The following is a 23,602-nucleotide window of genomic DNA, read 5'->3' on the forward strand; positions in this document are numbered from 1 at the left end:
TGGTTGTTATAACCTTAATACATATTCTTCACAACTCGGAGATAGATGTAGGTTTCATTTTTAGAAGGTACACACTATACATTTTTTTAAAAGTGATTTATTTTGAAAACTTTTCAGATTAGTTTTACAGCTATATCAGAAAATGAATGATTGGTTATTTCATATACCAAAGGTAATTGAAGCAGATATTTCTGAAGTCATTGAGAGGTGAACTATCTCCAATTCAACAGGTTAATTGTTAATATTTGGAGGATTTTCTTGCCATGCTGTATTAGGAGGAGAACAACACCAGACAGACATTTTAAATTGTTTTATTTAACTAAAACAACAACATTATGTATTGTGGATTTTTTTCTTCAACAGCAAACATATAATATTTTAACAAAACAAGCATATGAATTTTTGAATTAAACAGTCAAGTTTTTTAAAATCAGATTTGTTTTTGTTAAAATTGTTTTTAATTAAAATAGTTAAATGAAATATTTAAAAAACAAAAATTAAGTCGACTGTGTCAGCCAGGTCAACATGAGAAACTTAAAATATTGGCTTCTGCAGCTAAATCAGTCATCTTCACCTTCATTTTCCTGTTTGTTCATAATCTGGAAAAGAAAAACAAGCTTTCCTGCTTATTTTCAGGTCCCAAACAATTTCTCAATTTGGAATGAATTAGTCCAAAGGAAGAAAATATTCTTTCTGCACTGGCAGAAGAAGCTACTGCTGTTAAAAGTGAGATAAGCACTTGGCTTCAGAGACTGATGAAGTGATAAAGTGAACTCCACCAGTTCACTGGTGTGACTTTCTTTAAAACATCATCAGCAAACATATATTTCTTGAATGGTTCACCCTTAGCTCTGAAGTTTATTATAGTTGGCATTATAGAGGGATGATTGCTGGATGTCCATGTCATAGCCAACTCCTCTTAAGCAGTTAAGGTTTGACCCTGGTACCAAGTATTGAGAATATTTGCAAGAAGAATGAGCTGGAGATACTGCCGGTCCCATTCATTTTTTTAATGCTTGTAATTTAACTCTGTCATTGCATATTTCTCTTTTTAAGATCTCACTTAGTTCCTCCAAATTTCAACAGCATCTGCAATAAAACAGCTATTTCCCTGCATTTTGTTCAAGGCTACAGCAATAGGCTTCAGGGTACTTAGCATATGTTCACCATTTCTCTTAAGCCCAATGTTGAGAACGTTGGCTGTGACACTGCCATCTATTTTTTCATGATTTTGTTCACAAACTGTCATCAGATTAGGCCAATTCTTGATATAGTGCTCAAAACAGTCCATTACTGAGTTCCATCACGCGTCTTGTGGGAGAGTTAGCTTGGTTCCTCACACTTTTTTCAGAGCAGCTGCTGCAAAGTGTTTGTTACGGAAGTATTTTTTTTGCAATTTCAACAACATTAGCCTTTGTTTCTGGAACACTGAAGTCTTTGGCTAGGAACAGGGGCGGCTCTAGATATTTCGCCGCTCCAAGCAGGGCGGCATGCCGCAGGAGGTGCTCTGCCGGTCGCTGGTCCCGCGGCTCCGGTGGACCTCCCACAGGCGTGCCTGCGGAAGGTGCACTGGTCCCGCGCGGCCACCAGCGCACCCTCCGCAGGCACGCCTGCGGGAGGTCCACCGGAGCCGCGCGGGACCAGCGCACCCTTCGCAGGCACGCCTGCGGGAGGTCCACCGGAGCCGCCTGCTGCCCTCGCGGCGACCGGCAGAGCGCCCCCCACGGCATGCCACCCCAAGCACGCGCTTGGCGTGCTGGGGTCTGGAGCCGCCCCTGGCTAGGAGGTGCATCAAATGAGCACTGCAACTGTATGTTATTAGTTTGGTACTCTCACGCCTCCATCATGGCGCAAGATCAGGGTGAGAAGGAGAACCCCATGCGTGAGCTGCACATCTGCAAACTCTGTCTCAATATTTGTGTTGGGGAAAGTGGTGACAGACTCACCCGGGCAGCCAAAGTGCTGGAGCAGCTCACAGGCCAGACTCCTGTCTTCTCAAAGGCTCGATACACTGTCAGATCCTTTGGAATCAGGAGAAATGAAAATATTGCTGTTCACTGCACGGTTCGTGGGGCCAAAGCAGAGGAGATTCTGGAGAAAGGGTTGAAGGTGCGAGAATATGAGTTGAGGAAAAACAACTTTTCAGACACTGGGAACTTTGGCTTTGGAATCCAGGAGCACATTGATCTGGGAATTAAATACGATCCCAGCATTGGCATCTATGGCCTGGACTTCTATGTGGTTCTGGGCAGGCCGGGCTTCAGCATTGCTGACAAGAAATGCAAAACTGGCTCCATTGGAGCCAAGCACAGAATTGGGAAGGAGGAGGCCATGCGTTGGTTCCAGCAGAAGTACGATGGCATCATCCTTCCTGGCAAATGAGCAGTTCCGGTTACCAAAAGTGCTAATAAAATTTTCTAACATTTTAAAAAAAAAAATTCTGCTCATCTTGGATACATTTGCAGCATTGTCTGTGACCAAGCTGCGTACTAGACATTTGAATATTTTTTTCATAGTTTGTTATAGCTTTTACTGCTACTTCTTGTAAGTATTCTGCTGAGTGTGCATTTCCTGATGTATCAGTTGTTTCTGTAAGGAAGACATTCCCTTCTTCTGTTGTTACACAAGCACATACAACAGGATTGTTATTGACATTGTTCCACCCATCAAGACTCAGGTTAACAATTTCACCCTCTAGACCTTTTGCACACTGCTCAGTTTCTCTTTCATATACTTTATCCAGCAATTTGCCTGCAACATCTGCTCTGTTGGGTGGACTGTATTTTGGTCTTAATGACTGAGCCATGTTAGTTCTCAATTATACGGAAAGGAGAGTTTGTTGCATAAACAAACCGGGCAATTTTTTAATCAATTACCTTTTTGTAATCTGCTGGTTCTTGTCACAGATTTATCTATGGTTGTTTCTGGATGATGGAGATTTTTTTTTTCCTTTTTGCTACAGGTGGCTATGTGACATACATGATGTGACTGAAACACTATCATTGGCACATAACTCTGAAACTATAGAAAATGATGGTGATCTTGAAGGTGGATAGTCTTCAGAATCCTGTATGTTTAGGATGGATTCTCCTAAATAAAATAAGTCAATGCAGTTATTTAATAATTATTATTACCACACTGCTCATTTAGTATTACTCATTGCATTCACTGACACTCCGTACTACATTAAAGGTGAAATTGTAAAGGGAAGATCTGCCTATTTCAGCTATTTATTTTTTATCACAACTGCATCTAAAATGATAGTACCATAGGGTAACAACTATATTATTTTGCTCAAATATGAGAATTCAAGAATAGTCCAGAAGGAAGACAGGCAGTCTTTAAGAATGAAGCGTGAAATAAAAAAGTTTACCAACCTGAAGATCCTGCATGCTCAGACATGTTCCCTTCATCATCTTCAACGCAGCTTCCTCCTGAGAAGGAGCACTTCTCATGATGATGTTTCATTCGGGTGACCAGGCCTTGCATTTCTTTGTTGCACTGTTTGTATTTTGCACGCATGCCTGTCTTCCCACAGGTAGAGGAACTTCATTAAAATATTCCCAAACTGGGTCTCTTTTACAGCCTGCTGCCATTATAGGTTTTTCCTTCTAGTGAGAGAATGGGATGGTAGATCTCAAGTAGGGTGACCAGATCACAATACTAAAATATCGGGACACATTGGGGTGCCATCAGCCCTGCCCACAGTCCAGCCCCGCTCCTCCCAGGCTCTGCCCCCACTCTGCCCCAGGTCCCGGTATCTTCTAGACTGAGCACTGAGTCCCATTGTGTAGATAGAAAGATTAACCTAAATAATCTATATAGAAGCCTGTGGAACCCATAAGACTGGGTCCCTAATCCATGAACTTTTGGAACTCATTTACAAAACTTTCTTAAACATTACATTAATATATTGTCTCATACTATGGAATTAGAATTTATAATCTCTATTCCATGATGAGATATCTTTGAGCTATAATATATCTTAATTAAAACAATCTTTAGTTTTTTTCCTCAAAAAGCATTTTATCAAAAAAATCGGTTTTAAATAAAAAAAATGGATTTTAAAAAAAAATATTAAAAAATAAATCAGATTTTTATCCACCCTGCTTTGGAGGGAGTGAGCTTTCCCACCAGTGGCTACTAGCAATGCTGTTGCCATGTTGTCTCCTCTCCTGATGCAGATCTGAACATGCTGAAAGTATTGTGAAAAGTTACACTAAGCAGAGTAATAGCCAGATGCACCCTGATACTGTGACTCTACTCTAAAGTCTTATCTATAAAGTACAGGCTGTCTGATCTGTTGTTTGGAGAATCCCTCAAAAAATCATGGTGGAGAGATCCTTACCTATTGGCCTCACAGTACCAGGCTTTAATTTCACTCTCTGTAAACAGCATGGTCTTACTGCAGTAGGAACTGCTAGGTACCCTGTACTTTTCAAAATCAGATAGCTTATTTAGGGGTCAAAAATGGACCTGACTAGGTTCCTATTTTTGAAAATGTGTCTCTAAATAATAAAAACTGTTAATCATATATATTACATTACTATCAATGATTTGGAATCCAATCTTTTTAAATTTCCTTTTTCTAAAGCATTTCGGTTTGATCCTTATGTATATCAGTAGCATATATATCTTAAAACTTTGCCAAAAACTGGTAGACTGCTGTAAACAGAACATTACTTTTGTTCTTTGCTACTTGTGGACTTGAGTATGTGGCATCAGTTGTTAAAATTACTTAGTCTAATTTTGCATGGAGACATTTTGCTTGTTTTAAAAATTAAGTGTGGTGATATAGCGTCTCTTTAGTCAGAGTAATTATAAAATGGAATTATTTTTTCCTGTGGAACTGTACTTGGAAGCATTTAATAGGCACTATTATTTATGTATCTAAAGTAGCATGGATTAATGATAACTGGCTGGTTCCTATTGAAATACCAACAATTTAAGCATCTCCACATGGCTTAGGACTACTTGACTTATTCACCTTCATTACCTCTCTGCCATGGATTTCAGCACCTGATACACTAAGACTGCTATTCACATAAGTCATAATTCCTTCAGAAGACTTGTATGAACTGCACTGGTATTTATCATAAATATTGGTGGATTTTCAATGGCATCATGTCTCATGTGTACTGGTTTGTAAAGCAAGGAGTCCATGAGTGACTTCAGTGTCTTAGCTGTTAAATAATAATGCTTTTGAGAGTAGAGTTCAGTTTCTGTTGGATCAGAAGTTAAATGGCCTCACACTTGTTCCATCGGACATTTGTGCAGTTTTTTCCCGTTTTCACCAGGGAGACCAGGAATCTGTTTTCATAGCTGTCAGGATGTGTGTTCATTATCTGTATTGTTGCATAATGTACAAGGCACTTAAGTAAATACAGTATAGTGAACCTAAATGACACTCTTGTTAAATGGCATAGTACTTACTTGGGATATTTACCAGAGACAAATCAGCAGCTCTCAACAACAGATAAATGGAATGCCTGATGTTTCCTGCAAGCCTCTTCACACTAGCTAACATGGTGAATTGGTATTAGGTAGTGTAAATTCCCTAATGTGCTTCCATGTAAGTGAGCTGAATGCCCTTTTAATTCAGATGAAATATGATTTGTACTGTGCTTATTCTTAAACTAATTAAATGAAAGCACAATATGTCTATGATGAAGAAATAATCTGTTTCCATGAGTGTGAATTCCACAATGTTTGACTTTCAATAAAACAATATTATACAGGTCCATATATAGGTAGTGGATGTATGAGGAATGAACGTTGTTTGATTAGAATTTCTGCATTTCATTTGACATTGTCTTGTTTCAGACTTCAAATCAATTCTCCTTGGCCTCCTTTTTCTAGCCCTTTTAAGTCTCAAAAGCAAACAGGCCAGTTGTTGGTTTTCTGTTTGAGGATGAGGGTATTTATTTCTTGTGTGATTTGCTTTGGTGTGTAGAAATTAAACAATTTACTGCCGAAGCGCAATGACTGGAGGAGTTCTTCTGATTAAGATGACATTTCAAGTGTTTAGTCTGGTCCCATGAAGCCCATACTGCTCTGTTTATTCCAAGGCAATTCAAATCAGATAGCAACCTTGCCACAAAAGAGGACTTAAATAAAACATATATGTGATCAATTTAATATTCAGTTAAACATTTTCCCAAAAAGATTAATTGCCTTGTGCTACATATTACATATTTTTTGCTACACTGCAAACATATTATCAACATTTATGTAGGATGACTTTGATAATGTTATGAATAGAAAATATGCAGTTATGTGAACATCTGGGCAAGCACAGCATTATAGTAATGAAGTAATTTAATACTAAAGAAATAAGTTGCTTCAGTCCCCTTAGAGGATATGCTTTCCCAAAGGCTTTGAAAACAGTCATGCTTACTAGGCCCCTACGCTCTGAAGTGTGCCTCTGTCTGATCGCTGGTATGGTCACATCTGTGTCCCCGATATCCTGCTTCATCTTCGTATTTATAATTTGTATTGCAAGAGCAGTTAGAGACCCTGTGGTGCAAGGCACTGTACACGTATATAACAAAAGGACAGGGCCCTACCCCAGAGAGTTCCATACAATCAAAGTATAAGAGGAGAGACAACAACAGGATTCAGCTAACAGGGGTGTACAAGGAAACAGGAAGACTAAGAACTTCATAAGCAGTATCATAGCACACCAACTTCCTGCCCCTTGTCAAATGTTTTATAGGCATCGTGGCAGAGGCATGTTGTAAGGTGAGATTTGAAGAAGGATAATATAGTGTCTCTTTGGATTTTAAAGGTGCCCTTCCCAAGGATAAGTGGTGGCATGTTAGTACAACAGAAGCAATAGTTGATGGTGTTTAAGAGATGATTGATAAGGTGGTGTTAAGCCTAAAAGTGAAGACAAGTATGTGACCCTAAGAACTCCCTCTTCTGTAACTAACTCATGACAGGTCTGACAAACTCATCACACCTAGTGGACACTGTTTTCATAGTATGTATCCATAAAGAATGGCATGTGAGGTTTTCAATAAAAAAACAGAGGCACACCAGTCATGAATATTGTTGTGAATATTTGTACAGATACTGTGTTAGATGGGTGTGTGTACGTATACCCTGAAAATATGTTCCTAAAAAAGTCTGATTCAAGGCAGGGTTGACAAACATATTTCTGCCACATAAAGGATGTATGCCTCAGTTGACATGTAAATTAAGCATTATAAACCAACACAGCAAACGCTCTATTTGCATACAAAGTCAGCATGAAGTCAGTACACCAGGGAATAATCACAGGGAGGAGAGGGGGTCATCCTGACTTGGGGGACAAACAGTGGATTTGTGGGATAAAAGATGAAGGCAAATGGACACACCTTTATCCTGCACCTGAGAAAGCAACTGGGCAGTACGATTGCATTCATGAAAAGGGGATCCCATCTTGCCTTGGTTGGAAGCACTGTAAAGGACATTTAGGTAAATAAGACAGCTTTTAGACATATGATTAGCCTGTTAAAGTTAAGTTTGGTTTCTAGAAAGCATGTATTATCCTTGCTCACTATCTCTTAAATCTTAACATAATAAACTTATGATTGTTCAGTATGGGAGCTGATCCTCAATTGAATCAAACAGGCTGGTGTGTACACTGACTCTTTGGGGATAACTAACCTGGTATTTTTGTGAGTCATTGGAGGCTGGATTTTGAGGACCTTGCACAAGAAGCAGCAGTAAGATTTAGATGCAGTCTAGTTGTGTGGATCTTGAGAGAAGCTGGAGTCAAAGATGAGGCCCTGATTACAGATCTGAGTTACAGGGAGGATAGTGGGAGATCTTGGGAAGGAAAAGATCAATAATTTAATTTTGGCGGCGTTGAACTTACTTTGGCAGCTGCACCTCAACAAAGATACTAGAAAGAGGCGACAATATTAATTTAGACAGAAGGAGACAGATCCAGTTTAGAGAGGTAGATCTGTGAGTCTTTAGTGTAAAGCTGAAGTTGTGTTTGCCCTAAGATCCCCTAGAGATAGGGGGACTTGAGCGTGAAGCCCCAGTGAAAGCTGGAGGGAACTGAGGGGGATCCTCCAAACAAAACACTGAAGGAGTGTTCTCTGTTTTCTTCCTTGGCAGCTGGTCCCTGAATGGATTTTGAGCTCTTTTTTGGCTGTTACTAGGTTTTCTTCAAGTTTGCCTACATCCCTGGCCTCCACCTGTCTTTCATTACATTTAGTTAGCCTTTCCTTTAAATAGAAAATCCTCTCCCACTCCCTTGTGATTATCTATAGCATTCCACTGGATTTGTTTGTTCTTTTACAATAATGATACCTAGCTTTTTATGTAGCACTTTGCATCAGTAGATTTCAAAGGGCTTTACAAAGAGGTCAATATTTATTAGAAACAGAAGCACAGAGAGGTGAAATGACTTGCCCATGTTCACACAGCAGGCTAATGGCAAAGTCTGTACTCTACCTTAAAAGTTTCAGGGTGTTATCTGACTGCAGATGATGTAGTGGACAGTAGTTTCTTTTAGAGGTCTAGGTGACGTAAAGAGCCACAAGAATGATTAAAGGATTAGAAAACCTGCTTTATAGTGATAGACTCAAAGAACACAATCTATTTAGCTTAACAAAGAGAAAATTAAAGGGTGAGTTGATTGCAGTCTATAAATACCTACATAGGGAACAAATATTTAATAATGGGCTCTTCATTCTAGCAGAGAAAGGTATAATGTGATCCAGTGGCTGGAAGTTAAAGCTAGACAAATTCAGACTGGAAATAAGCTGTAAAAATTTAACCAGGAAAGTGATTAACCATTGGAACAATGGATTCTTCGTTACTCACCATTTTTAAAATCAAGATTGGATGTTTTTCTGGAAGATCTGCTCTAGGTATTATTTTGGGATGTTCTATGGCCTATATTACACAGGAAGTCAGACTAGATCATCATGATGGTCCTTCTCACACTGGAATCGATGAAAAGTATTAAACTATAGCTTCCTCAGACTATAACAGGGATCGGCAACCTTTCAGAGGTGATGTGCTGAATCTTCATTTATTCACTCTAATTTAAGGTTTCGCGTGCCAGTAATACATTTTAACATTTTTAGAAGGTCTCTTTCTATAAGTCTATAATATATAACTAAACTATTGTTGTATGTAAAGTAAATAAGGCTTTTAAAATGTTTAAGAAGCTTCATTTAAAATTAAATTAAAATGCAGAGCCCCCTGGACTGGTGGCCAGGACCCAGGCAGTGTGAGTGCCACTGAAAATCAGCTTGAGTGCCGCCTTGGGCACATGTGCCATAGGTTGCCTACCCCGGACTATAAACTTGTAAGCTACATTGCTGTCTTCTTTTTTTCTGTTCTTGCATGTTTCTTCAGAAGGTGTAATTTAAATAACTAAAACTCTGCCCAGCAATTTTAGCATAACCAAATGCTTCCGATAGAGGAACTGTTTCTATAATTGTTTCTGATCACAGGTTGCTTGAAGGTTAGACTGCAGATTAGAAGTGATTATTCCGTGATGCAATTAAAATTGTAACACATTCAGAAATATTTTAGGCAGGTCCTTTTTGCTAGGCAAAATCTAATGCTATTCTGATCCTTTTTAAGATATAAAGTGGTGGTAGCATGTGTAGTGAACCTTAACAAACCTAGTCAGGAGTTTGAGGGACACCTTTTTCCATCTTCCTAGTTCCATAAGCCAGTGACTAGTAGATGAAAAAAAAAACCCTGCAATTGTGAAGAGTGAAAGCAGAAACAGAGCTTTGATGTGGAAACCTTTCTGCAATGGACCAGGATAACTAAACTACCCACTAGAAAGGCATTGGCCACTGATGACTGAGAGTTACAGCAAAGTTCCAGCTTGTATCAGGCAATTATAATATACTTGGGTGCCTCCTGTGATAAAAGATCTGACAGCATCTTGGATATAAATTAGATTTGTACTGAGATATTCTGATCAGGTGCTGATGGGGAAAACTTGCTTTTCTGGTTTAACAACAAGTGATTGGTAGCAGTCCAGAACTACAAGGTGATCAAACCGGAAAGGAATATTATTTAGCACATATCTGACCACTTCAGCTGCTATGATCTGACTGCTCAGCAAAAATTCCCAGTGGCGAGGGAGTTGTCAGGTTCTTCTCTCCAAACCATGAGTTCAGTGTGGGAGGAGAGGAGGAAAAGCCTTAACCTTTCCAACAACATAAAAGTTTAAGGTCCTATATTCTACAGCGCTTTCAGTGATTTTTATGAGGAAAGAGGAGATTGTCCTCTTCATCCCCATTCTTATTTTGAATGGGATGGCTGGAAAAGATGGCAGAGTGATATAGCCAACCTTCCCTTTGCTATCTAGGGGAAGGAGGAATCTTCTTCCTTCTTTTTTGTGAGGTCACTTGAAAAGGAAGGTAATCTGCCTTCCCCTAAGGGGTGTGGTTTGGCGGGAGTGGCCAGGACATGGGATTAACTTGTTTTAGGCCACTGCAAGATGACAACTTCTAACTCTGAAACTTTCCCTGCTTGGTAAGTAATTAGGACTGACTAAAGTCAGCGTATCCAGCAGCACAATGGGATTAATGTACTTGCTCTACACTTTAGGTTTAAATGCAACCTTAGGTCATAAGTGAAGATGAGTTGATCTAGCTTTTAATTTGTTTATATCACCAAACCATCACGTAATTTAGTACAGTTTGGCACAATTGGTAGTTGGCTTTTCTTAGCATATGCGCAACGTGCCTCAGGTGGGTGCAGACCAGGATTCATCACTGAATTTGGTCCACTGGTTAGATTATTAGCTTCTCGGGCTTGGGCCGGGTACTGATGAGGAGTTCAACATGAATGCTGATCCATGTTTCTACTCATGATAGGTCAAGAGCTAGAAATTGCATGCCATCACTGGGCTATAACTAAAATTTGGTGAAGAGATGCTTGTACAGGGAGTATAACTAATGCTACTTGTAGTTTGTTTTTATGCCTACCAAACTTAAATGCACAATTTAAAGGGACACTGTCAACTTCAAAATCCTCCTTTCTGTGACGAAAATGTATGTGTACCTACAGTGGCTAGAAATAACACCTAAGATTACTGTAACTGAAAGAAGCTCCTTTCCTTAACTCAAATGATGCTTATAAGCATATATTTTAAAAGTGAATATAAGAAAAATGGCACATTTGTTTAAAGGAAGTTGCTCTATTCAGGAACTGGAATTTTGAGAAGTTACTTAAATTTCAGTTTGATAGTATCATTTGAAAGGGTGGTGTGAGGAGAAGTTACTGAAGTTATGAAATTTTGAAAAATGGGACTCTGTTCAAGAAATTTAAAATCAATCAGACTCCCTTCAGTGTTGCCATGCAGTATTCTTCATAATATGCTAATTCTATGCTTTTTTTACATGTTCTGATGAACAGTGAAATAATTATGTTGACATTTGAAGTATCATCCTTGGCATCTGAATGGATGCCCATTGAAATGATTAAGGGAATTGACATCTCAGAGCTACTGTTTCAGGCTGTCTGCAGACTCAGACTTCTCTGCCTCCATTACACTCAGGTCGTGGTTTTCTCCATAACCATAACAGCTTGAGGTTGACTTTTTTAAAAATGAAAGCTGAGACACTGGAGAACAACTGTGAGATTTGTTTTCACCTCTCAGCTATTTCTTTGCATATTCCTCTGGGTGGTGTGCCCCACACTTTGGGAAATACTGATTTACAGTGGCAGGAGATTATTGTTTAGGTTTCAGTCTATGTGGTTATAAATTGCAACCAGACAAAGAGTAAGATTCAAGAGATAGTAGACTTCGGGTTAACATTGTAGGGAACCAACCCAAAGCCTTGGCATTACTTAAGTCTTATTTTGACTTAAATTGCTAAAATTGTATTCAATTCATGCCTAGGTCTTGAGGCGGTCCCCTGCACATGGGGTGAATTTTAATCTTAAGTTTTCTACATATATGTGTATTTTGTATAGTACTGAGTGCAACGGGACAATCGTCCTGAGTGGGGCATTTGAATGTTACTGTGGTAGATGTAATACATCATTATAGAGATTAGTGTAGGGTTTTATTTTTAATCTCTTGAATCATGTGTAGAACATAGACAGTTTCATTTGAAATAGACTAGAATTTGACTTTTTATAGCATCTTTCATATTCTAGACCCAGGGTTTTCAAACTAGGGGTCAGGACCACCCCTCAAGGAGTTGCGAGGTTATTACATGGGGGGTCACGAGCTGTCAACCTCCACCCCAAACCCTGCTTTGCCTTATGCATTTATAATGGTGTTAACTATATTAAAAAGTGGTTTTAATTTATAAGTGGGGTCGCACTCAGAGACTTGCTATGTGAAAGGGGGCACCAGTACAAAAGTTTGAGAGCCACTGTTCTAGACATCCAAAGCGAGAAATTGGATACTGTTGTCTGAGTACACCTTTACTCCGATATAACGGGACCCGATACAACACGAATTTGGATATAACGTGGTAAAGCAGTGCTCTGGGGTGGTGCTCCGCACTCCGGTGGATCAAAGCAAGTTCGATGTAACGTGGTTTCACCTATAACGCGGTAAGATTTTTTGGCTCCCGAGGACAGCGTTATATTGAGGTAGAGGTGTAGTAGTTTTTGTGAGCTCACCTGTACTAGTACAAATTGAAACATTCTCTTCCTGTTTGACAAAGCTATTGCTGCCTCATGAAAATCTTGAAAAATATCCCATTTAGAAACCTATCTTTTAGTGTATGCTGTTTTCTGCATTTCTTCCCCCACTAAAATGTTATGCATGTAAACCTAGGATTTTTTCAAAAAGGTGTGTACCTATTATACAAAATTCCATCAACTGTAATTAGTGAATGTTGCTACTGAGCATTCTATATTGATTTGAAACATTAGGGGAAAATAGTGTGGCTGAGAACTGTGTACTTCCAGAGTGCACATCAGTGATGGGTGAAGTGTTTCTACAGTAATTAATAAGGGCTTTGGATGGGAATCTGTTCTAAAAATGCAAGTGCTAGGTGAATACGTGCTAGCCTATCTACTTTGAGCTTAGGTGCATTCTGGCACTTTTAAGCTAAAAAGAAAAGTGATCTTAAGGGTAAGCACAGGGCTAGGAGTCAGAAGACCTGGTTCTGTCATGACTTGCTGTGTGACCTTGACCTTTAGTGTGTGTCTGCCTCCGATTCCCAATTTTAAAAAGTGTTATCCCCATTTTACTACTTCACAAGGGTGTTGGAGGCTCAGGCAGTTGAATGTTTTTAAAGCACTTTGAGATCCTTGGATAAAAAGCTGGTAATGGTGGTATGACTATATATTTAAAGAACTTTTAACAGAAGTATTTCCAAGCACCTGCTTCTCTTTATTACGCACCTGAAACCTAAATCCTAACCGTGACATCATAATCATTCTTTCAATCAACTGTGATGTCAGAAAGACAGTTTGACTTTAGATGACAAACAAGCATGAGCAGAAATGGTGTGTGTGTGTGTGTGTAAAAGTAAGGAGATGGGTTATCAGTTCTAGAGAATAGTCTACTTTTTATCAACACAACAGGTGCAGTTAGGGAAATGCAGTTTAAAGAACTCATCATACCATGCCAATGTGCCTCATCAATGATCAGCCATCAAAATAATATGGCCCATTTGGTCCTTGGCCTGTCTTCTGAGTAGGGTGACCAGATGTCCTGATTTTATAGGGACAGTCCCCAATTTTAGGTCTTTTTCTTATATAGGCTCCTATTACTCCCCACCCGCTGTCCTGATTTTTCACACTTGCTGTCTGGTCACCCTACTTCTGAGGCAGTAAAAGGGTGCCAGTTAACTTGGCTCTGACAGTGGTCTATATATGCAGACCTCTGTCTCAATAGGAACTGAAATTAAAAGCAGACTCTTCAGGGGCCATTTAATAACATTATGGAAATATAGAAAATGCCAGAGAAAGTAGATTTATGCTTCTAATTGGAATGTTTTTAGAAGTCTTTCATGAGGTTGTAAATAGAGTTTAGCAGTCTGCAGAAGGATACAGATTATGGGACCATGGCATGGGATCCATAGTTAAGGTCGTGGCAATTTCCATTTTAAAGAGTTTTGACCCCAGCATCTAACTTGCTTAAAAAGCTCTTTTCAGCCTGAAATTACTCGCATGCTGTCTGTATCCACAGAATTTAGATGTATAATGTCTGTGTATGTAATATATATAAAATACTTAACTCTTTTCTAGTAGAGGTGAAGTTTTGAGATAAGGGAGTTTTTGGGTAATAGTGAGCTTGACTTTTCAAAAAGATTTGTAACTTTTCTTTAGAAACTTGTATTTTAAAAAAGCACAAATTTAAAAATCTGATTTCTTTAATGTATATTTGTAATATGGACTCTCATTAAGAACATAAGTAACTTTGAGCATGGTAGGAGTCTGCCTAGCACAATATGATCTTAACCTTTGATTGGAGATCTAGGTGCTGCCCCTGTACAAATAAGAATAGTCTAATAGAATTCAGTGGAACTACACGAAGGTATGAAGCTACTCACTGGCATAGGAGTTTGCAGGATTGGGAATTTAGAGTTTCTGGAAGATCTCTCATAGGTTTGACATATGACCTTTAAACACCAACACACTACCCCAATCTTAAGTAACATGGAGAGTGTCTGAAGAACATGCAACTTCCATAAGGTCATTAGCAACCAATGAAAAGAAATACAAGCTCTGTTGACCCTTTGGGCAAATTTGTCCTAGTGTAAATTCATTAAAGTCCAGTGGAGTTACACCAACTGTTAATTTGGCTCACTAGGAAAAGCTCATTAATTTCTTAGAACAAATACCTGTGGTTCATGAAAGCTATAAGTACAGGTTGCATAGGAGTAGATGATAAGCTCAGTGATGGTAGTACTTAAGTCTTGTCTAAAAACAACTTGCACTGGTTTAACTAACATAACAATGTCATACTTTGAAATTGTGAGTGTTGAGTAGAACCCTCTTTGACATTAGTACTGTATTTGTAACATTAATGAAAAAGTACCTCTTAGCAAATAGTAATAGTTCTTTTTATTAAAGTTAAAATAACAAAGTGCTGAACATTGTAGATACATTACTTCAGTGGTTATATAAAACATTTTTATTATTTTATAGCTCAGTCTTGTCTTTGGTATGTACTGTAGGAGAGACAGCTTGCTGCCCTTGGGCAGCTCCAGGTCATGAAGTGTGCAGCTGGAGGGCACTTGCGTTCCCCATGGGCATGTCTCAGAACTATTGATGGCAGTGAAAATTACTATCACTGTAAGATTCTAGTATTTTTGTGACATTCAAGGGGTTGATTAACTACAGTAGTCTGGTGTATACACAAATGGTAGTTAGATACCTAGTAAGATGTTAAAATACAAATGAATTACACATGTTCTGTCATGATACTCTCACATTAACGAATAGTAGAAAATGCCTCGAGTCCTAATTTTTTTTTTTAACATATATCAGGAGAGTGTGTTGGAAGTCCCCTCCTCTCCTGTCTTAGCATCTGAAATCTTCGCAAACTATCAGTAGCACACAGGGTGGATTTGATTTAAATCAAATCATGATTTAAATCACTAGTCAGGAAGACTTGATTTAATATTGGATTTCTACATAAAAGTGCATTCTTGTTGGTTGTTATATTCTTAATACATATCCTTCACAACTCAGAGATAGATGTAAGTTTAATTTTTAGAATGTACACACTATACATTTTTAAACAGTGATTTATTTTCTAAACTTTTCAGATTAGATTTACAGCTATATCAGAAAATGAATGATTGTTTGGTTATTTCATATACCAAAGGTAATTGAAGCAGATATTTATGAAGTCATTGAGAGGTGAACGATCTCCAATTGAACGGGTTAATAATTAATATTTGGAGGATTTTCTTGCCATGCTGTATTAGGAGGAGAACAACACCAGGCAGATGTTTTAAATTGTTTTATTTAACTAAAACAACATAAAGTATTCTGGATTTTTTTCATCAACAGCAAACATATAATATTTTAACAAAACAAGCATATATCCTTCACTTCTCACATTTATCTCCAGACTTCTTCTCCTTGTCCAGATCTATTCCACCCCCAACATTCTTCTATTCACTAAACTTTTTGAAACTTTGCACTTTTAGAGAGAGGTAAGGGATTGACTCTGTGCACACAAATTTGCAGAGGGACAATAGAGTTGAGGTCTGTTATTTCTCACCTCTATATAATAATTATTTAGTTAAAATGTTTTTGCTGTTAACAAGCATGTTACCTCTGGAGACACAAATCCACAGTTTGAGAACTGCGAAACTAAGCATCTCTGATGGTATCTTCTAGACCAGTGCTTCTCAAAGCTGGTCCGCCACTTGTTCAGGGAAAGCTCCTGGCAGTCCGGGCCGGTTTGTTTACCTGTCGTGTCCGCAGGTTCGGCCAATCGTGGCTCCCACTGGCGTGGAGTGGCGAACCGCGGCCAGTGGGAGCCGCGATCGGCCAAACCTGCGGACGCGGCAGGTAAACAAACCGGCCTGGACCGCCAGGGGCTTTCCCTGAACAAGCGGCAGCCCAATTTTGAGAAGTACTGCTCTAGACTGAGCACTGAGTCCCATTGTGTAGATAGAAAGATTAACCTAAATAATCTATACAGAAGCCTGTGGAACCCCATAAGATTGGGTTCCTAATCCATGAACTATTGGAACTCATTTACAAAACTTTTCTTAAACATTACATGAATATATTGTCTCATACTATAGAATTAGAATTTATAATACCTATTCCATGATGATATACATTATAGCTCAAAAATATCTTAATTAAAATGATCTTTTTAGTTTTTTTCCTCAAAAAGCATTTTATAAAAAAAACTGATTTAAATCTGATTTTTTTTAGTTTAAATAATTGATTTTTATCCAACCTGGTAGTGTACAAAGTTCTCAAACTGAGGAGATATGGGAGGGGAGGCGATTTTTAACCTTGGAAATTTTACTAGTGATGATCACTCTGCATGATCTGGTAAGTCAGAATCTCTTGAAGAGAAAATACAATTTAGAAACATTAAATTACTATATTTAAAAACAACATGAAATCATCATATATATCACAATATTTTCACTGGCTCTCAAAGTAAATAGGTGGGGAAAAATGGCTCTTGATTAATTAGGTGTATTGAAGGAACAATGGCACATTGTTTGGACAGGTGGCATGCAACCTCTAATAGCTCATCTGACTAGACATGTTTTTAACATAATTAGTAACTGCATTCTTTAAAAAAATGAGCTTTTAAAATAATTTAAAGTTGGTAGCAAAATTATTAGTTGTATTTATCTTCTACAATCAGAAAACCTATTCAGGTTCCGGATTTATTCAGTCAACGTCTTTTCTATCAAATCAGTTCAGTTTACAAGACACAACAAGATTTCTTTAACTATACTAGTATTGTGAGTTCAAGATGAAAGTCATGCTGTGTCTTCTGCTTCCTGCAGTTATTGCCAACTACAAAGATTGTGGGATCTGAGCTTACCTGGCAATTCTTGTTCATATAAGAGGCAGAGTGGAATTACTTTGTTCTCTTTACCTGTTACCTTTGTGGTGATGACACTGGTATTTAATTACTTGGGTTGGGCAGTATTTAATTACATGGATATGACTTGAAAACACAGGTATAGGTACGAGGGATGTACAGTACTTAATATGCTATTTTTAGTTTGTGTTGGATCAGTAAAAAATTATTTCTTGTACATGTCCTAGTTGAGACAACTGTGAGCCAAAATAATCCTACAGCCAGTTTGTATGCCATTTCATTTAAAATCCTAGGCACATAATTTTGGATAATTGAGTTAGTGTATTGGGAAAGAGTCTTAAAGTGTTTTGAATTTTTGGTGATAGGTAGCACAGCAGACATTATTTTTGTCTTATAATGCACTGGTGCACTGAGATAGTTATCATTAATATAAATGGCTGACGGCGAACATCAGCGCTGTAGGGTTCTAGGAAACGTAGCATGAAGTGATAGGATCTGTAAGCTTTCTATTATTAGGTTTGTTATGGGGACATCAGTCTTTCTAGCCCTGAACTACCAACAACCTTTGTCCTTTATGTTACCTTTAGTTAAAAACAAAAAAGAGCATGAATGCTGGCCGATAGCCATGTCTCTCTTACAGCAAAAAAATTATCTGGGAAAGACAAATGAGATTGTAGACCTGGATTTGTTTCATTACATGAATGATATGTGACATTTTGTGAATTATTTATTGCAGTAAGCATGGCAGAAATGACTAAACCATTGTTAAATCAAATCAAGGAAAGAATACTATGACTGCAAAGACAGGATTTTTGCTGGCCTCTGTTGAGGGAATATTATTGCTTTTTAAATCAGATTATTCTTTTAATTGTTGTTTAAAGGGCCAAAAGTGTTCCCAAGATGCTGCATTTGAGCAGTTGCAGGTAATAACTGGATCCACCAATGGGTAGCTCTGGTTGCCTGAAATTTTTTTAAGGTGATGGCAGGGTCAGTAACCAATTTGTAGTTGTTTTTGCAAATTCTTTAAAGGTTTCTGTACTGGAGAAATGTTCCTAACACTCTTAGAAAGTACTTTTGCATAGGCAAAAATTGCAGTGTGCTTGAAGTGGGAGGGAGGGGCTTACTGAATTCAAAAGGCCACTGTTGAGCAAGAACAATCAACACAGCTCTTTTTTTCTTCTCTCACTTCTTGCATCGGTTTTTAAACTTTGAAATGAAGAATGCTCCGACCAGTAAGGTTAATGAAGCTATTGAAGGTCACCCCACAACAATTTAAAATAAATTATTGAAATTCATTTTCACTGTTTTAGAAACATGATTGAATTAGAAATGACACAATGCTATAATTTTCCTAATTATTTCTTTCAAGGTGGCGATTTGATTTTTCAGCAGTGAACATAATTTGTAACAATTTGTGGCTTTAATAAAACTAATCAGTACGTGTTGTCTGCAGTTATATTTGACACAGCGGAAGATGATGTTTCAGTCTCCTTTAATGCATTTATGGAAAATTAAGACCAATAAATCTATGATTCCTGATGGAATCAAAAATATTTTGCTAAGGGTGGATTTTGTGTGTGGTATGGTGTGGTGTGTTTGTGTCTGTCTGAGAGTATGTGTGAATATCAAAATCCTTTAAATTATGTTTTAATGGGACATTCCAGCAAATAACAAAACTGTAGTTCTGAGAAATAAATGTTTGTTTAATGCAGTATGTTAACAGCTATGAAAACTACTACCTCTATGCATTCAAGAGTCTACACATAAACAGATGTATGAGGCCTTAGTATTGCTAGGAGTAGTAAAGAACCATTGGGAGAAGTAAATGTAGACTTGTATTTCTTAAAAGGAATTTCTGTAGTAACGATATATAATACCAGTGGTTGGTTAAGTGTTCTCTTGCCTCTTTTTCCACTTGGAAATGCAAAAATGTTGATTTGGAGCTTGTGTATCTTTTAAAATATCATTTGTTCAGTTTGGTATCTAAACTAATACTATAGTTCTGGTGCATTCCAGATCTTTCACATGATTTTTTTAACTGTTTTGTTGTTATTTTCTAGTAATTATGAAACTTAAAAATTCTGTTAGAACCTAAATTGTGCAAACATTTAGTACTTCCTACTGTGAGTACTTCCATTTGAAGAAATGTCTGCAGGATCAGACCCATAAGCACCCTTAGTAAGATAGCCTTTTCTAGCTAATGTGATTGTTGTTTTTAACGCATTGAAATCTATTACACAAATTATTTTGAAGTATTTTAATATGTTGATGTTAGGTTGTCATACAGCAGAGGAAGAACAGTGAGACCCTTCAACTGAATTCCTGATCAGAAAAATGTGCTTTGTTGGAAAAACAAGGCTAAATTAAAGTTTGTGTTTGTCTAATTTATTCCCATAGAATATGTTGATTTAATAGGGACATACAAATTGCCAAATCGGATCAGATCAGTGGGGTCCATTTAGTTCAGTATCCTTTCTCCAACAGAGGCCAGTACCAGCTGCTTCAGAGGAAGGTGCAAGAAACCCCTCTAGTGGACAGTTATGGGATAACGTGTCCTCAGAGAGAGTTTCCTCCGACCTAATATTTAGAGCAGGGGTCAGCAACCTTTCAGAAGTGGTGTGCCGAGTCTTCATTTATTCACTCTAATTTAAGGTTTCACGTGCCAGCAATACATTTTCATGTTTTTAGAAGGTCTCTTTCTATAAGTCTATAATATATAACTAAACTATTGTTGTATGTAAAGTAAATAAGGTTTTAAAAATGTTTAAGAAGCTTCATTTAAAATTAAATTAAAATGCAGAGCCCCCCGGACCGGTGGCCAGGACCTGGGCAGTGTGAGTGCCATTGAAAATCAGCTCGCATGCCACCTTTGGCACGCATGCCATAGGTTGCCTACCCCTGATTTAGAGTTACTTCATGCCTTGAGGTCTCGGTCTCTTCCAAAGTTCTAATGTATTTTTGTAATAGTTATTATTATAGCTTGTGATATTCTTGTTTTCCCTACAAATGCCCAATCTTTATTTGAATTTTGCTGAGCTCTTAGCCTCAATTGTATATACTGGCAATGAGTTCCCACAATCTAGTTGTCTCTGATGTGGAATAGTAATTTCCTGTTACCAGTTTTGAATTTGCCATCTTCAATTTTATTTAATATCCCCTTGCTCTTGTCTCATTAGAGATGGTGTTGTTTTAAGTTGGAGTAAGCGTGGATGAGAGGTGTTGTGGTAGTTGGGCCTACCAATGTACTCTAGTTGTAAGCCCCACTGTAAAAGGTATGTAAAAGTTCATAAGATGTCACAACAACCTAGAACAACAAATGGTGGTGGGAACAGGTGCAAGAAAACCAAACAGGAAAAACTGAATTAGTCCAAACAAAAAAGCCTGCCGAGATGGTTCAGGGAGTATGCTGAAACCATGCTTGGTTAAAACAGAACATGTGGAATTGGAAATTAATGAACCAAAATTGGTGTGTTGTATATTAGGCCTAACTGGTGGACAAAATAGTGAGGGAATGGGCTATTCCACCCATCACTCCCTTTTTGGGTCTTTAAAGAGACTTTGGGGGAAAATACAAAAAGAACAGATCGAGGCTAGTGGAGCAAGCTTCACCATAATATCTGTCACCCCCACCCTCTTCTGACACGCCGGACCTTGTTTGTCCTAATCCTGAGGGATGCCCTAACTAGATAGGGCCAGAGAGCGGGATCCAGATATCATCGCCGTCCCTACGAACTCCAGCTAATTTCCAGATACCACCTGAGATGAAATGAGGTTGGACTTTAGCAACAGTTCCCGCCCGTCGCAACTAACTTAGTCTCTTTTCCCATCTCAGATACTCCCATCGAAGAGACTGTCAAACAAGGGGTTTTTCCTTCTAAAAAAATCTCTCTAGCTAATGGGAAAAGGAAAAAGGGATGTTGCTAAAATGAAAGCCTCATTCAAAGCTTTACATTTTAAATCCGGGTTGGGCAAACTACAGCCCAGATCCAGCCTGTCAGGGCTTTGGATCCAGCCCACTGGATTGCCCCCCATGGCGCCGTGGGCCCCGCACCGCTCTCAGAAGTGGCCAGCTCCATGTCCCTGCGGCCCCCGGGCGGAGGGGCAGAGGGCTTCGTGCGTTGCCTTTGCCTCCAGGCACCGCCCCCCACCGCTCCTATTGGCGGGGAACCGCGGCCAATGGGAGCTTCGGGGGAGGTACCTGGAGGTGCAGCAAGGGGCTCTTCCTGGAGCGGCGTGGGGCTGGGGACAGGGCAGGCATGCCGGGAGCCTGCCCCGGCCCCAGTGCGCACCGCTGCCACCCCAGAGCCGCTTTAGGTAAGCGGGGCAGGATCCTGAACCCCGCCTGTACCCCCCCAACTTCCTGCCCTAAGCTCCCTGCCTGCACCTCGCACCGCTCCTGCACCCCAACTCCCTGCCCTGAGCCCCCTCGTACGCCCTGCACTCCAATCCCCTGCCCTGAGCTCCATGCTGCATCCTATACACCCCAACCCCCGCCACACCCTGCACCCCTCCTGCACCCCAACCCCCTGCCCTGAGCCCCCTCCCGCAGTCTATACCCCTCCTGCACCCCTGCCCTGAACCCCCTCCTGAACTCTTCACCCCTCCTGCGCCCCAACCCCCTTCCCTGAGTCCCCTCATACACCTCGCACCCCTCCTCTGCCCCAATCTCTTGCCCTGAGGCCCTTCCTGCACCCCCCACGCACCCTCCTGCACCCCAACCCTCTTCCCCAGCCCTGCTTACAATTTCCCCACCCAGATGTGGCCTTGGGCCCAAAAAGTTTGCACACCCCTGTTTTAAATGCTTTCACTGTGTTTCCTTCTCCGTATTTTAATAAAAGGTTAAAAATATTTTTAATGCTGTGTTTGCCATGGTACTAAGCAGGCTTAGGTCTGTGTATACCAAACCCCAGACCTTGTTTTACACTGTTTAATGTTAGAAGGTGACTGGGTTATGTTAACACGTTTGGCCCATTTATTCCAGCTAAATTGATACAGCTGAGCACAGGATGGATAGTTGCTCCTGGCTTTTCCACTGATGTGAAGCAACCTTGAGCAATTCATTTCACCATTTATGCCACTGTTTTCCCCATCTGTAAAAGAAGATAGTTTATTATCTTAACTGGATTGTGTTTGGGGCTAAATGAACATTTATAAAACACTTTGATACTACTATGATGAATGATACTATTGAGGCTCAAATGTAAGGTAAATGTAAGGTGAGGGAGATGACTACAACATAATATTGATTAGGAAAAATTAACTTCATATACCAGAATAAGTGTCTGATAAACCAAGAAACTAACATTTAGAAAATAAAATGAAGGTAAATTGTCCTCTGATTTTGAGGAAAGAGGACTGGAATGTCACTTTTTGTGTAAGAAAAGTAACAACAATTTGTATTTATTTTTGCCCTAGCCACGAGCTGATCCCATTCCAATATGTAGTTTCTGTTTGGGGACTAAAGAATCAAATCGTGAAAAAAAACCAGAAGAACTGCTCTCCTGCGCAGACTGTGGCAGCAGCGGTAAGTTGGTTCTACTTGCAAATTAGACTTAACGATGGTTCTTGTACATCTTTTTTGTACATTGTTCAGTATGTAAATTTCCTGTTACAGTCAAAAATAGTCTTAGGCCAAACTTTTCAAACCTGGATAATTAAAAATTAGACTCCTAAATTCATACTATTCATTTGGGCCTGAATTTCAAAGGATCTGAGTGACTTCAGCTCCCCCTGAAGTCAATGGGGGCAGCAGGTTTTGAAAATTGGGGCAAAAGCTTTGATTTTAGAAACCTACCTCTGGCATCCATGTTTCAAAATCTTATCCATCATCTCCAAGGCTATCAGTCTGATACATTTCACAAGCACTGAGTTACAGTATTTAAAATAAGTTGGGGTAGAGGATAGAGGAATTGGATATTATCTATACTGCTGCAGATTTTACATAAAATTCTGTTCATTTTTAGAAAATATATATGGATGAAAATACAAATAATATTTTTTAGTAAATGACTTGAAATATTAGCTAAGTGCTAGTATACCAGTTTCCCCATGTTTATCCTGCGGGGGAGGAAACAATTTATGAATCGATAATGCATGAAGATTAAAACATTGTTTTTAAAACATTAATTATAT

At 39.0% G+C, this 23,602-nt stretch overlaps 2 protein-coding genes across 2 annotated transcripts in view; both read left to right on the forward strand.

Moving 5' to 3' along the window:
- Positions 1 to 23,602, forward strand: part of KAT6B (lysine acetyltransferase 6B) — a 199,787-nt gene that overhangs the window by 87,760 nt on the left and 88,425 nt on the right. The window contains exon 3 of the mRNA XM_045023514.1: positions 22,886 to 22,994. Within this exon, the coding sequence (XP_044879449.1) occupies positions 22,886 to 22,994 (109 nt within the window). The remainder of the gene's footprint in view (positions 1 to 22,885; positions 22,995 to 23,602) is intronic.
- LOC123374069 (60S ribosomal protein L11-like) lies at positions 1,839 to 2,426 on the forward strand. Its single transcript, XM_045023515.1, has one exon. The coding sequence runs from the start codon at positions 1,846 to 1,848 to the stop codon at positions 2,380 to 2,382; it is 537 nt and encodes a 178-aa protein (XP_044879450.1). The 5' UTR covers positions 1,839 to 1,845; the 3' UTR covers positions 2,383 to 2,426.

This window comes from Mauremys mutica, chromosome 7, assembly GCF_020497125.1.
Source record: "Mauremys mutica isolate MM-2020 ecotype Southern chromosome 7, ASM2049712v1, whole genome shotgun sequence".
NCBI lineage: Eukaryota > Metazoa > Chordata > Testudines > Geoemydidae > Mauremys > Mauremys mutica.

Excerpts from the sequence above, each read along its gene's own strand:
- LOC123374069 (XM_045023515.1), top strand. The coding sequence starts at position 1,846 with ATGGCGCAAGATCAGGGTGAGAAGGAGAACCCCATGCGTGAGCTGCAC.